The following is a 15,282-nucleotide window of genomic DNA, read 5'->3' on the forward strand; positions in this document are numbered from 1 at the left end:
AACAGAAAAAATTTAATTTAATGTTGAACCAATCGGTTAAAAAGATTACCTTTGAGTTATTCTTTTGGGATATCAATAGTTTATTTTTATTTGCATTTGAAATTCGATATATTCACATTTACCAAATTAATAGTAGTTTTATTTTATGTCACTCACTTTAACCGACTGTCAAGATAAACACGTATAAGATGCAGGTTTCATTGCTGCATTGATGCACCAAGATGGTGTTGCTGAAGAAGCAGGTGAGGCGCAAGGGCTGGCACCTGAGGAGCTACAGACACCAGGCCTATCGGCGGCTGCGCATGATGAGCCAGATCCGCGATGAGCTGCTCCGTAAGGTGCGCAAAGCAATAGAGGCCAGGCAGAGAGATATGGAACAGGTGCAAAGGGATCAGGCAAGGCATGAGGTCGCCAGAACGGTAGCCACATACAAGAGATGGCTGCACAGTTGGTCCAAGTCGCTGTTGTCGCAACGCCGGCTGATCGTGCAGCAGAGGCAGGAGGAACGCACCCAAGCCCAAGTGGCAAGTGGCAAGTGGCAAGTAAAGAACTGACTCCGAAAAAATCCAAAAGCCGAAAACCCAATTCAGATCAAGCTGGCTGGGAGGCAGAACTTTCTAATTGAGTTTTCTCTGTACCTTTTGAAAGATAATCTGAATTGGAACGAATCGTACCCAGATTGGAATATGATTTTCTTACAATTCTGGTGGACTCTGATGGTGCTGGGTGGTTCCAAGTTGCTCCCGGCCGACTCGGAGCCGTCGAGCAGCGAGAAGTTGCGCAGTTTCAATCGGGCCGTGAAGGAGGCGCGCGGCAAGATTCAGGATCTCTACGGCCAGGATCAGTACCGAAGACAGCCCAGGCACACCATCGACGATATGCTGGCCAGCTTTGCCCAGACCAGCAGCGGAGAATCGGAGGACAATGCCATGGCGGAGGCAGCCAACGCCTGGTATCGGGACTTCCAGACAGGCCACAAGAAATCACATACTGTCAGTAAACAGAGGGGCACGAACTACGAAAGTAACTACTTGAAGGATATGCAGAATACAGAGATCGGCAAGGTGAAGCAGAAGTACAAGGATACTGCGGTGGATCCCATCATTCTAGTGTTCGAGACCACCATGGCTCCCTTTCAGTACGGTGGTAGCGGTCTCACCTACCTGGACATCAAGCTGAAGCAGGCCCAGGAGATTCTAAACGAGCATGAGAAGACTAGCAAAAGGGATCCATACCGGGTGAAGGAGTATCAGAAGAAGGCAGAACTCAACGACGATCTACCGGAGTTTGAAAACAGGCCAGTGCCGGACGGGTTGTATGAGCAAACATTGCTCCGGCTCGATTCGCCCAAATGGAGGCCGAACAATCTGTTGCACGAGGCCAACTACAAGCTGTCTAAGATCGAGCAGGAGGCCTCTGAGAACGCCCAACGGAAAATTCCGCCCAAGGGCAGGGGTTTGAACAAGCGCAGCTCCTATCACGGCTTCAATCCAATGAACGAGATCAAGCTAAAGACAGGCAACCGCCTCATGCTCAAGGGCATGGGACCCTCGCTGCCGAGCAATGCGCTGGTGGAGAGCCAGCATGCCCATCTCGTGGACGAACTGATAAAGCGCCGGGAGCGGAAAATGAGACGGGAGCAGGAGCAGCAGCAGGATCCAGATCTGTATCTGGATCATTATCAGGAACAGAATCAAGAGGGATACATGAGCGATGATGGTGAACGGCGGCAGCAGTACGATGGCCTCAGTCCGATGACCAACAAAATGAGGCAGTCTCCGGAGGTTGTATCCTCCGGTGGCCACAACATGTTGGATCTGCCCCAGAGCTACGACTATCGCCTGCCCCCGTACGATCGCTTCCATGCTCTCAGCCAGCGGCAGATGCCCAACATGGTCGACTACTTGCACCCCAATCGCAGGTCCGTTGGGGACCCGGGACGCTACAAGCGGGAGCATACCTTAAATATGACCCTGGCAACGACAGCGAAGGTGGCCGTGAATGAGTCAGGAACTAAGGCCGAGCAGCTGGACATCCCGAGTGTGCCTGCGCTCAAGGAAAGTGAACCAAAAGTCGAAGAACAACAGGATGTCAAAGTGGAGCCGGATAAAGAGCCAATCGACAGCAAGGTGGTGGGTAAAGCTACTGCTTTCGAAAAGGTGCAAGTCGAGGCTGAAGCAAAGTCACTGAAAGTGAGAACGGACATTGAGGTTAAGCCTACGGAACCTACAGAGCTGAAAGATGATGCTGTATCTGTATCTGAGGCGGACATTTCAACAAAGCCGGAGGTGGGCGAAAGTGCTCAGGACTCTGCTGTTAAGGTGGAAAGCATCGAGGCCAAGACAAGGCTAGAAACAGATGCCATCTCTGAAGCCGAGGGTAGCCTGGAGACCCAGAATAAGTCAAACAGCCATGCCGTCCTACAATCGGTACTTGAACAGCCACAGGTTCAGGAGAAGTCCCAGGCGGCAGCCAGCATTAAAGATGCAGTGCTGCAGGAGAGCATCAAGCTGACTGTGGAGGAGTCGTTCACGTCCAGGCCAGCCGATGAGGTTTCCGCAGAGCCTGAGAGATCAAAAATAGCACCAGGTACTCCCCATTTGCCCAATCCCGATGCAGTGGTCAAACTTCTGGCCAATGAGCTGTCGCATTTTAGTGGCGACAAAGATCGCAACAAGCGGCACATCCAAAGCCTACGTCGTCGCTGGTCTCCCAGGAAAAACCGGCGCTCCAAACGGTCCATCGGAGAAGAGCAGCAGCCCCCGGAATGCCCCGAGAGAACCAAGCGCATGGCTGATCCTCTGCTGGACGACCTGGAGGACCACAATGGGAATCACTTGCATTTTGGAGACCTTGAAAGTGGCCTTCTTATGTCCGATGTCGAGGAAGAGACCGCTCCTTACGGAGAGGACGAGGCCAGTCTCTATGATGCCTCTAGCGTTCAGGTGCCCATGATGAATCAGCGAGCTAATGGAGTCTACCAGTTAACGCAGCAGCCTCTGCAGATACCACAGCAACAGCAGCCGCAGCAACAACAGCAGCAGCAACAGCAGCAGCAGCAGCAGCAGGAGCAACAACAGCAGCAACAGCAGCAGCAACAGCAGCCGCAACAGCTACAGCAACCCTCCAATTTCAAGGCCAGCTTCAATTTGACTAACTTTTTTAATGAGCTTCAGAAAATGCAAAAGAATCGTCCGCTTCAGCTGCAAGAGAATCGTCCAGCGCAGCAGCAGCAACAACAACAACTGCAGCAGCAACAGCAGCAGTCACCGATTCAGCATCAATATCTGCCACAACAGCAACACTTTCCACAGAAGCCATATCTGCCAAAACAGCAATACCTGCCACCTCAGCAACAGGCACCTCTACAGACCCAGCAAAAGCAGCTGATAGCGCCGCCGCTAATGAAGCAATCCGCAGTCCATCGATACTTTGGTCCTTTCTTTAACAAGCAGGTGAAGAACAACATGTTGTCCACAGTGGATCCATGCATTACACAAGTTGAACCACTGACGCGGCCCTCAGTGTCCATAACCATTGATCCCAATTGCATATCAATTACAACGCCCGTCCCCAACATGATGACGGAGTCGACTACACCAGGGTTTGGTGGAAACAAAACGAGTATTCCATCCATGACGAATACTACCGATACGTCAACGAATGCAACGGACTCAGGAGGGGCTGATCAGGGTAAAACTTCTGGACCTGCTGTGCCGACCGGCGATGTCTGCTATAAACCAGATGCCCTGAGGTTGAACGTGTCCATCAACGCGAACGTGTGCGGGGATCCAAAGACAAAACAGTTCTATGGCAACGGATCAATCAACATGCAGCCAGCCTTCGATCAGATGAACACCGACTTGATGCTTGATTGGGCGGATTCGGCGGATTCGGCAGAGCACGGGAGTGACGATACTTTAATGCAGAATGATGATCGATATGCACGCGAAGCGGGTAGAAATTGGAGGGATAATACCGGCCACAGAAGGAATAATAGGTGTGGCAAAGAGAAGTCCAAGGGGAAAAAGGAGTACAAGCCAGAATCGAGCAAATGGTAAGTAGTACGAGATCCTGTATGGAATGTTCCTTTGTTCACATCCACATCACATCTCTTCTTGCAGTAGTGGAAATGCCGAATCCTGTGATGACAGCTTGGAGAAGCTTATAACTGGCAAAACGTCGGAGGACATTGTGTCGGCCGTGTTTGAGGCAGTCAGCAATGATCCGGGCATGGATCGTCTGTTGGCCGTGCTGGAGCGCAATCGCAAGGGCTCCCTCAAGAAGCCCAAAAACTTCTATCAGATCCGGAATGACAAAAACGATCAGTACCTGCATCAGACGGAGACCATGGTGCGGGAGACCATGGCGGCCATTAGCGACATCATCGACAAGCAGGTGCGGGTTCGGTCCTGCATTCCCTTGCGCCCAGACCTGAGTGAGTTCTACGACCTCATCCTGAAGACTATGGATGAGCAGAAGAAGTGCCGCGAGAAGCGAGAGAACACGCCGAGTGGTCTGGCCGACGACTTCAACCAGGATGTGGGTTTACTCGATAGCGACAAGATTGATTCCCGGTCTCGCATCGTCAAGAAACTGCTGCGTCAGTACGAGGAGCTTCCACTGACAGATCAGCGTTCGGCGGCCAATGTCCGAGATGAACTTCTCATGGACCTCATGTACCTCCGCAAAATGGCAGACTCCGTGGAGCGCAGGCAGCGAAATGCCAAGCTGCAGGAGGTGCTGCGGCAGACCAGCATGAACAACGAGTACTCGCCTCGCTTCATCAAGCTGGTGAAGACCGCAGAGCTCTTCAAGGAGGCGGGCGAGCAGCAGGCTAGGGCCTTTGTGGGACTCTAAGGTGGTTATTTTTTTATTTGTTTATTTTTTCGATGAGTTTATTTTACTATTAAATAACATTCTAAATGTCAAATTAAAATTCGTTCTTTAGTCTATTAGAACTTTAGTCAGAGATTAGAGAAATCGTCCAACTGGCGCTTAAAAGCGCTACCGCGAGAGTAGAGAAGAACAGAAAAAATTTAATTTAATGTTGAACCAATCGGTTAAACAGATTACCTTTGAGTTATTCTTTTGGGATATCAATAGTTTATTTTTATTTGCATTAGAAATTCGATATATTCACATTTACCAAATTAATAGTAGTTTTATTTTATGTCACTCACTTTAACCGACTGTCAAGATAAACACGTATAAGATGCAGGTTTCATTGCTGCATCGATGCACCAAGATGGTGTTGCTGAAGAAGCAGGTGAGGCGCAAGGGCTGGCACCTGAGGAGCTACAGACACCAGGCCTATCGGCGGCTGCGCATGATGAGCCAGATCCGCGATGAGCTGCTCCGTAAGGTGCGCAAAGCAATAGAGGCCAGGCAGAGAGATATGGAACAGGTGCAAAGGGATCAGGCAAGGCATGAGGTCGCCAGAACGGTAGCCACATACAAGAGATGGCTGCACAGTTGGTCCAAGTCGCTGTTGTCGCAACGCCGGCTGATCGTGCAGCAGAGGCAGGAGGAACGCACCCAAGCCCAAGTGGCAAGTGGCAAGTGGCAAGTAAAGAACTGACTCCGAAAAAATCCAAAAGCCGAAAACCCAATTCAGATCAAGCTGGCTGGGAGGCAGAACTTTCTAATTGAGTTTTCTCTGTACCTTTTGAAAGATAATCTGAATTGGAACGAATCGTACCCAGATTGGAATATGATTTTCTTACAATTCTGGTGGACTCTGATGGTGCTGGGTGGTTCCAAGTTGCTCCCGGCCGACTCGGAGCCGTCGAGCAGCGAGAAGTTGCGCAGTTTCAATCGGGCCGTGAAGGAGGCGCGCGGCAAGATTCAGGATCTCTACGGCCAGGATCAGTACCGAAGACAGCCCAGGCACACCATCGACGATATGCTGGCCAGCTTTGCCCAGACCAGCAGCGGAGAATCGGAGGACAATGCCATGGCGGAGGCGGCCAACGCCTGGTATCGGGACTTCCAGACAGGCCACAAGAAATCACATACTGTCAGTAAACAGAGGGGCACGAACTCCGAAAGTAACTACTTGAAGGATATGCAGAGCACAGAGATCGGCAAGGTGAAGCAGAAGTACAAGAATACTGCGGTGGATCCCATCATTCTAGTGTTCGAGACCACCATGGCTCCCTTTCAGTACGGTGGTAGCGGTCTCACCTACCTGGACATCAAGCTGAAGCAGGCCCAGGAGATTCTAAACGAGCATGAGAAGACTAGCAAAAGGGATCCATACCGGGTGAAGGAGTATCAGAAGAAGGCAGAACTCAACGACGATCTACCGGAGTTTGAAAACAGGCCAGTGCCGGACGGGTTGTATGAGCAAACATTGCTCCGGCTCGATTCGCCCAAATGGAGGCCGAACAATCTGTTGCACGAGGCCAACTACAAGCTGTCTAAGATCGAGCAGGAGGCCTCTGAGAACGCCCAACGGAAAATTCCGCCCAAGGGCAGGGGTTTGAACAAGCGCAGCTCCTATCACGGCTTCAATCCAATGAACGAGATCAAGCTAAAGACAGGCAACCGCCTCATGCTCAAGGGCATGGGACCCTCGCTGCCGAGCAATGCGCTGGTGGAGAGCCAGCATGCCCATCTCGTGGACGAACTGATAAAGCGCCGGGAGCGGAAAATGAGACGGGAGCAGGAGCAGCAGCAGGATCCAGATCTGTATCTGGATCATTATCAGGAACAGAATCAAGAGGGATACATGAGCGATGATGGTGAACGGCGGCAGCAGTACGATGGCCTCAGTCCGATGACCAGCAAAATGAGGCAGTCTCCGGAGGTTGTATCCTCCGGTGGCCACAACATGTTGGATCTGCCCCAGAGCTACGACTATCGCCTGCCCGATCGCCTGTACGATCGCTTCCATGCTCTCAGCCAGCGGCAGATGCCCAACATGGTCGACTACTTGCACCCCAATCGCAGGTCCGTTGGGGACCCGGGACGCTACAAGCGGGAGCATACCTTAAATATGACCCTGGCAACGACAGCGAAGGTGGCCGTGAATGAGTCAGGAACTAAGGCCGAGCAGCTGGACATCCCGAGTGTGCCTGCGCTCAAGGAAAGTGAACCAAAAGTCGAAGAACAACAGGATGTCAAAGTGGAGCCGGATAAAGAGCCAATCGACAGCAAGGTGGTGGGTAAAGCTACTGCTTTCGAAAAGGTGCAAGTCGAGGCTGAAGCAAAGTCACTGAAAGTGAGAACGGACATTGAGGTTAAGCCTACGGAACCTACAGAGCTGAAAGATGATGCTGTATCTGTATCTGAGGCGGACATTTCAACAAAGCCGGAGGTGGGCGAAAGTGCTCAGGACTCTGCTGTTAAGGTGGAAAGCATCGAGGCCAAGACAAGGCTAGAAACAGATGCCATCTCTGAAGCCGAGGGTAGCCTGGAGACCCAGAATAAGTCAAACAGCCATGCCGTCCTACAATCGGTACTTGAACAGCCACAGGTTCAGGAGAAGTCCCAGGCGGCAGCCAGCATTAAAGATGCAGTGCTGCAGGAGAGCATCAAGCTGACTGTGGAGGAGTCGTTCACGTCCAGGCCAGCCGATGAGGTTTCCGCAGAGCCTGAGAGATCAAAAATAGCACCAGGTACTCCCCATTTGCCCAATCCCGATGCAGTGGTCAAACTTCTGGCCAATGAGCTGTCGCATTTTAGTGGCGACAAAGATCGCAACAAGCGGCACATCCAAAGCCTACGTCGTCGCTGGTCTCCCAGAAAAAACCGGCGCTCCAAACGGTCCATCGGAGAAGAGCAGCAGCCCCCGGAATGCCCCGAGAGAACCAAGCGCATGGCTGCTCCTCTGCTGGACGACCTGGAGGACCACAATGGGAATCACTTGCATTTTGGAGACCTTGGAAGTGGCCTTCTTATGTCCGATGTCGAGGAAGAGACCGATCCTTACGGAGAGGACGAGGCCAGTCTCTATGATGCTTCTAGCGTTCAGGTGCCCATGATGAATCAGCGAGCTAATGGAGTCTACCAGTTAACGCAGCAGCCTCTGCAGATACCACAGCAACAGCAGCCGCAGCAACAACAGCAGCAGCAACAGCAGCAGCAGCAGCAGCAGCAACAACAGCAGCAACAGCAGCAGCAACAGCAGCCGCAACAGCTACAGCAACCCTCCAATTTCAAGGCCAGCTTCAATTTGACTAACTTTTTTAATGAGCTTCAGAAAATGCAAAAGAATCGTCCGCTTCAGCTGCAAGAGAATCGTCCAGCGCAGCAGCAGCAACAACAACAACTGCAGCAGCAACAGCAGCAGTCACCGATTCAGCATCAATATCTGCCACAACAGCAACACTTTCCACAGAAGCCATATCTGCCAAAACAGCAATACCTGCCACCTCAGCAACAGGCACCTCTACAGACCCAGCAAAAGCAGCTGATAGCGCCGCCGCTAATGAAGCAATCCGCAGTCCATCGATACTTTGGTCCTTTCTTTAACAAGCAGGTCAAGAACAACATGTTGTCCACAGTGGATCCACTGACGCGGCCCTCAGTGTCCATAACCATTGATCCCAATTGCATATCAATTACAACGCCCGTCCCCAACATGATGACGGAGTCGACTACACCAGGGTTTGGTGGAAACAAAACGAGTATTCCATCCATGACGAATACTACCGATACGTCAACGAATGCAACGGACTCAGGAGGGGCTGATCAGGGTAAAACTTCTGGACCTGCTGTGCCGACCGGCGATGTCTGCTATAAACCAGATGCCCTGAGGTTGAACGTGTCCATCAACGCGAACGTGTGCGGGGATCCAAAGACAAAACAGTTCTATGGCAACGGATCAATCAACATGCAGCCAGCCTTCGATCAGATGAACACCGACTTGATGCTTGATTGGGCGGATTCGGCGGATTCGGCGGATTCGGCGGATTCGGCAGAGCACGGGAGTGACGATACTTTAATGCAGAATGATGATCGATATGCACGCGAAGCGGGTAGAAATTGGAGGGATAATACCGGCCACAGAAGGAATAATAGGTGTGGCAAAGAGAAGTCCAAGGGGAAAAAGGAGTACAAGCCAGAATCGAGCAAATGGTAAGTAGTACGAGATCCTGTATGGAATGTTCCTTTGTTCACATCCACATCACATCTCTTCTTGCAGTAGTGGAAATGCCGAATCCTGTGATGACAGCTTGGAGAAGCTTATAACTGGCAAAACGTCGGAGGACATTGTGTCGGCCGTGTTTGAGGCAGTCAGCAATGATCCGGGCATGGATCGTCTGTTGGCCGTGCTGGAGCGCAATCGCAAGGGCTCCCTCAAGAAGCCCAAAAACTTCTATCAGATCCGGAATGACAAAAACGATCAGTACCTGCATCAGACGGAGACCATGGTGCGGGAGACCATGGCGGCCATTAGCGACATCATCGACAAGCAGGTGCGGGTTCGGTCCTGCATTCCCTTGCGCCCAGACCTGAGTGAGTTCTTCGACCTCATCCTGAAGACTATGGATGAGCAGAAGAAGTGCCGCGAGAAGCGAGAGAACACGCCGAGTGGTCTGGCCGACGACTTCAACCAGGATGTGGGTTTACTCGATAGCGACAAGATTGATTCCCGGTCTCGCATCGTCAAGAAACTGCTGCGTCAGTACGAGGAGCTTCCACTGGCAGATCAGCGTTCGGCGGCCAATGTCCGAGATGAACTTCTCATGGACCTCATGTACCTCCGCAAAATGGCAGACTCCGTGGAGCGCAGGCAGCGAAATGCCAAGCTGCAGGAGGTGCTGCGGCAGACCAGCATGAACAACGAGTACTCGCCTCGCTCATCAAGCTGGTGAAGACCGCAGAGCTCTTCAAGGAGGCGGGCGAGCAGCAGGCTAGGGCCTTTGTGGGACTCTAAGGTGGTTATATTTTTATTTGTTTATTTTTTCGATGAGTTTATTTTACTATTAAATAACATTCTAAATGTCAAATTAAAATTCGTTCTTTAGTCTATTAGAACTTTAGTCAGAGATTAGAGAAATCGTCCAACTGGCGCTTAAAAGCGCTACCGCGAGAGTAGAGAAGAATAGAGAAAATTTAATGATTTAATGTTGAACCAATCGGTTAAACAGATTACCTTTGAGATATTCTTTTGGGATATCAATAGTTTATTTTTATTTGCATTTGAAATTCGATATATTCACATTTACCAAATTAATAGTAGTTTTATTTTATGTCACTCACTTTAACCGACTGTCAAGATAAACACGTATAAGATGCAGGTTTCATTGCTGCATTGATGCACCAAGATGGTGCTGCTGAAGAAGCAGGTGAGGCGCAAGGGCTGGCACCTGAGGAGCTACAGACACCAGGCCTATCGGCGGCTGCGCATGATGAGCCAGATCCGCGATGAGCTGCTCCGTAAGGTGCGCAAAGCAATAGAGGCCAGGCAGAGAGATATGGAACAGGTGCAAAGGGATCAGGCAAGGCATGAGGTCGCCAGAACGGTAGCCACATACAAGAGATGGCTGCACAGTTGGTCCAAGTCGCTGTTGTCGCAACGCCGGCTGATCGTGCAGCAGAGGCAGGAGGAACGCACCCAAGCCCAAGTGGCAAGTGGCAAGTGGCAAGTAAAGAACTGACTCCGAAAAAATCCAAAAGCCGAAAACCCAATTCAGATCAAGCTGGCTGGGAGGCAGAACTTTCTAATTAAGTTTTCTCTGTACCTTTTGAAAGATAATCTGAATTGGAACGAATCGTACCCAGATTGGAATATGATTTTCTTACAATTCTGGTGGACTCTGATGGTGCTGGGTGGTTCCAAGTTGCTCCCGGCCGACTCGGAGCCGTCGAGCAGCGAGAAGTTGCGCAGTTTCAATCGGGCCGTGAAGGAGGCGCGCGGCAAGATTCAGGATCTCTACGGCCAGGATCAGTACCGAAGACAGCCCAGGCACACCATCGACGATATGCTGGCCAGCTTTGCCCAGACCAGCAGCGGAGAATCGGAGGACAATGCCATGGCGGAGGCGGCCAACGCCTGGTATCGGGACTTCCAGACAGGCCACAAGAAATCACATACTGTCAGTAAACAGAGGGGCACGAACTCCGAAAGTAACTACTTGAAGGATATGCAGAGCACAGAGATCGGCAAGGTGAAGCAGAAGTACAAGGATACTGCGGTGGATCCCATCACTCTAGTGTTCGAGACCACCATGGCTCCCTTTCAGTACGGTGGTAGCGGTCTCACCTACCTGGACATCAAGCTGAAGCAGGCCCAGGAGATTCTAAACGAGCATGAGAAGACTAGCAAAAGGGATCCATACCGGGTGAAGGAGTATCAGAAGAAGGCAGAACTCAACGACGATCTACCGGAGTTTGAAAACAGGCCAGTGCCGGACGGGTTGTATGAGCAAACATTGCTCCGGCTCGATTCGCCCAAATGGAGGCCGAACAATCTGTTGCACGAGGCCAACTACAAGCTGTCTAAGATCGAGCAGGAGGCCTCTGAGAACGCCCAACGGAAAATTCCGCCCAAGGGCAGGGGTTTGAACAAGCGCAGCTCCTATCACGGCTTCAATCCAATGAACGAGATCAAGCTAAAGACAAGCAACCGCCTCATGCTCAAGGGCATGGGACCCTCGCTGCCGAGCAATGCGCTGGTGGAGAGCCAGCATGCCCATCTCGTGGACGAACTGATAAAGCGCCGGGAGCGGAAAATGAGACGGGAGCAGGAGCAGCAGCAGGATCCAGATCTGTATCTGGATCATTATCAGGAACAGAATCAAGAGGGATACATGAGCGATGATGGTGAACGGCGGCAGCAGTACGATGGCCTCAGTCCGATGACCAACAAAATGAGGCAGTCTCCGGAGGTTGTATCCTCCGGTGGCCACAACATGTTGGATCTGCCCCAGAGCTACGACTATCGCCTGCCCCCGTACGATCGCTTCCATGCTCTCAGCCAGCGGCAGATGCCCAACATGGTCGACTACTTGCACCCCAATCGCAGGTCCGTTGGGGACCCGGGACGCTACAAGCGGGAGCATACCTTAAATATGACCCTGGCATCGACAGCGAAGGTGGCCGTGAATGAGTCAGGAACTAAGGCCGAGCAGCTGGACATCCCGAGTGTGCCTGCGCTCAAGGAAAGTGAACCAAAAGTCGAAGAACAACAGGATGTCAAAGTGGAGCCGGATAAAGAGCCAATCGACAGCAAGGTGGTGGGTAAAGCTACTGCTTTCGAAAAGGTGCAAGGTCGAGGCTGAAGCAAAGTCACTGAAAGTGAGAACGGACATTGAGGTTAAGCCTACGGAACCTACAGAGCTGAAAGATGATGCTGTATCTGTATCTGAGGCGGACATTTCAACAAAGCCGGAGGTGGGCGAAAGTGCTCAGGACTCTGCTGTTAAGGTGGAAAGCATCGAGGCCAAGACAAGGCTAGAAACAGATGCCATCTCTGAAGCCGAGGGTAGCCTAGAGACCCAGAATAAGTCAAACAGCCATGCCGTCCTACAATCGGTACTTGAACAGCCACAGGTTCAGGAGAAGTCCCAGGCGGCAGCCAGCATTAAAGATGCAGTGCTGCAGGAGAGCATCAAGCTGACTGTGGAGGAGTCGATCACGTCCAGGCCAGCCGATGAGGTTTCCGCAGAGCCTGAGAGATCAAAAATAGCACCAGGTACTCCCCATTTGCCCAATCCCGATGCAGTGGTCAAACTTCTGGCCAATGAGCTGTCGCATTTTAGTGGCGACAAAGATCACAACAAGCGGCACATCCAAAGCCTACGTCGTCGCTGGTCTCCCAGGAAAAACCGGCGCTCCAAACGGTTCATCGGAGAAGAGCAGCAGCCCCCGGAATGCCCCGAGAGAACCAAGCGCATGGCTGCTCCTCAGCTGTACGACCTGGAGGACCACAATGGGAATCACTTGCATTTTGGAGACCTTGGAAGTGGCCTTCTTATGTCCGATGTCGAGGAAGAGACCGATCCTTACGGAGAGGACGAGGCCAGTCTCTATGATGCTTCTAGCGTTCAGGTGCCCATGATGAATCAGCGAGCTAATGGAGTCTACCAGTTAACGCAGCAGCCTCTGCAGATACCACAGCAACAGCAGCCGCAGCAACAACAGCAGCAGCAACAGCAGCAGCAGCAGCAGCAACAACAGCAGCAACAGCAGCAGCAACAGCAGCCGCAACAGCTACAGCAACCCTCCAATTTCAAGGCCAGCTTCAATTTGACTAACTTTTTTAATGAGCTTCAGAAGCTGCAAAAGAATCGTCCGCTTCAGCTGCAAGAGAATCGTCCAGCGCAGCAGCAGCAACAACAACAACTGCAGCAGCAACAGCAGCAGTCACCGATTCAGCATCAATATCTGCCACAACAGCAACACTTTCCACAGAAGCCATATCTGCCAAAACAGCAATACCTGCCACCTCAGCAACAGGCACCTCTACAGACCCAGCAAAAGCAGCTGATAGCGCCGCCGCTAATGAAGCAATCCGCAGTCCATCGATACTTTGGTCCTTTCTTTAACAAGCAGGTCAAGAACAACATGTTGTCCACAGTGGATCCACTGACGCGGCCCTCAGTGTCCATAACCATTGATCCCAATTGCATATCAATTACAACGCCCGTCCCCAACATGATGACGGAGTCGACTACACCAGGTTTTGGTGGAAACAAAACGAGTATTCCATCCATGACGAATACTACCGATACGTCAACGAATGCAACGGACTCAGGAGGGGCTGATCAGGGTAAAACTTCTGGACCTGCTGTGCCGACCGGCGATGTCTGCTATAAACCAGATGCCCTGAGGTTGAACGTGTCCATCAACGCGATCGTGTGCGGGGATCCAAAGACAAAACAGTTCTATGGCAACGGATCAATCAACATGCAGCCAGCCTTCGATCAGATGAACACCGACTTGATGCTTGATTGGGCGGATTCGGCGGATTCGGCAGAGCACGGGAGTGACGATACTTTAATGCAGAATGATGATCGATATGCACGCGAAGCGGGTAGAAATTGGAGGGATAATACCGGCCACAGAAGGAATAATAGGTGGGGCAAAGAGAAGTCCAAGGGGAAAAAGGAGTACAAGCCAGAATCGAGCAAATGGTAAGTAGTACGAGATCCTGTATGGAATGTTCCTTTGTTCACATCCACATCACATCTCTTCTTGCAGTAGTGGAAATGCCGAATTCTGTGATGACAGCTTGGAGAAGCTTATAACTGGCAAAACGTCGGAGAACATGTAGTAGTTTAAGTTGCTTGATGGCAACGAGTAACATTTATTTAATAAGTATGTTGGACTTAAAATTATAACAGCTCCAAGTTTTACAAGTATGTTTGTGACTAATTATATGCGTGTACGTCTGATGCGTGGCTGAACTGACAACTGACTGATCTCTCTCTCTTGCTATCGGCTCTCTCAGAGCCGATTACTGCTCTATCCCGACGACACGACGAAAACACGACCGCTTCGTGTCTCTCTCTTTCCTTCGTTTCCTATATTCGGCTGTCCTGACGGACCATTCGCTTTGGATGGGTCTAGCCAAGGTTTCATATATTCTGAAACTGTAGAGGTCTTATAGGGACCCTCAGTATCCCCAATCTTCTCGATTTCGTACCTTCCATGATTCTTTACCCTAACCACCTTATACGGCCCTAGATACTTTCCTTTTAGCTTTAATCCAGTACCATACTGAGTACGCTTGATAGCTACTAGCTCATTAACCTCATACTGTCTATCTAGTTTCCTTTTTAAGTCAAAACTCTTCTTGTTTTCCTGCTGTAACCGTGCAATGTTTTCAACTACTTCCTTTCTAATTTTTTCGCGGTCCTTGTTCAACTCTTCGATAAGTGATTCTTCCAATATTTCTTTTATTTTTGGATCCATTCCTATACGCATGTCTAGCCCAGTCAATATCTTGAAAGGTGTTACCTTGGTACTTCGCGGCTCAACACTGTTGATCATTTGCTGTACTTTTCCTAGATGCTTATACCAACTACCGGGATTACCCTGACACAATTTCGACAACATAGGCACCACTATCTTGTGCATCCTTTCGACTTGACCATTCCCACTTGGAACGCCTGTGGCAATCATTAAATGCTGTATTTTCTCTCTCTCACAATATTCACGAAACAAATTGGACATAAACGCTGCACCCCTATCCGTCACTATTCTGTTCGGATTACCAAAACTAGTCCCCTGAATTTCCAAACACTTAACGACCTCTTCAACGCCTGTACTACGTGTAGAACCAGTATATAATTGTACTGTTTTTTAGTCATTTCCATTGGTCCAACG

At 50.7% G+C, this 15,282-nt stretch overlaps 3 protein-coding genes and 1 pseudogene across 3 annotated transcripts; all 4 read left to right on the plus strand.

Annotated features, from left to right (window-relative positions):
* Positions 1-259: 259 nt before the first annotated feature.
* On the plus strand, positions 260-4,882 carry LOC117187895. The gene is made up of 3 exons (XM_033390831.1): positions 260-542; positions 649-4,057; positions 4,125-4,882. Exons 1-3 carry the CDS (start codon positions 437-439, stop codon positions 4,858-4,860), a joined length of 4,251 nt encoding a protein of 1,416 aa, XP_033246722.1. The 5' UTR covers positions 260-436; the 3' UTR covers positions 4,861-4,882.
* Positions 4,883-5,447: 565 nt separating this feature from the next.
* LOC117187894 lies at positions 5,448-9,901 on the plus strand (annotated as a pseudogene).
* Positions 9,902-10,317: 416 nt separating this feature from the next.
* On the plus strand, positions 10,318-12,240 carry LOC117187899. The gene is made up of 2 exons (XM_033390836.1): positions 10,318-10,598; positions 10,705-12,240. The coding sequence occupies exons 1-2, from the start codon at positions 10,493-10,495 to the stop codon at positions 12,231-12,233; spliced, it is 1,635 nt and encodes a 544-aa protein (XP_033246727.1). The 5' UTR covers positions 10,318-10,492; the 3' UTR covers positions 12,234-12,240.
* On the plus strand, positions 12,159-14,283 carry LOC117187900 (uncharacterized protein DDB_G0285291-like). The gene is made up of 2 exons (XM_033390837.1): positions 12,159-14,087; positions 14,155-14,283. Exons 1-2 carry the CDS (start codon positions 12,847-12,849, stop codon positions 14,225-14,227), a joined length of 1,314 nt encoding a protein of 437 aa, XP_033246728.1. The 5' UTR covers positions 12,159-12,846; the 3' UTR covers positions 14,228-14,283.
* Positions 14,284-15,282: the final 999 nt, after the last annotated feature.

Source organism: Drosophila miranda, chromosome 3, assembly GCF_003369915.1.
Source record: "Drosophila miranda strain MSH22 chromosome 3, D.miranda_PacBio2.1, whole genome shotgun sequence".
Classification (NCBI taxonomy): domain Eukaryota; kingdom Metazoa; phylum Arthropoda; class Insecta; order Diptera; family Drosophilidae; genus Drosophila; species Drosophila miranda.

Coding starts and splice junctions, on each gene's coding strand:
- LOC117187895 (XM_033390831.1), top strand. CDS start 437: ATGGCTGCACAGTTGGTCCAAGTCGCTGTTGTCGCAACGCCGGCTGAT. Junction 543..648: donor TGGCAAGTGGCAAGTGGCAA/GTAAAGAACTGA, acceptor ACCTTTTGAAAG/ATAATCTGAATTGGAACGAA. Junction 4,058..4,124: donor AAGCCAGAATCGAGCAAATG/GTAAGTAGTACG, acceptor CTCTTCTTGCAG/TAGTGGAAATGCCGAATCCT.
- LOC117187899 (XM_033390836.1), top strand. CDS start 10,493: ATGGCTGCACAGTTGGTCCAAGTCGCTGTTGTCGCAACGCCGGCTGAT. Junction 10,599..10,704: donor TGGCAAGTGGCAAGTGGCAA/GTAAAGAACTGA, acceptor ACCTTTTGAAAG/ATAATCTGAATTGGAACGAA.
- LOC117187900 (XM_033390837.1), top strand. CDS start 12,847: ATGGCTGCTCCTCAGCTGTACGACCTGGAGGACCACAATGGGAATCAC. Junction 14,088..14,154: donor AAGCCAGAATCGAGCAAATG/GTAAGTAGTACG, acceptor CTCTTCTTGCAG/TAGTGGAAATGCCGAATTCT.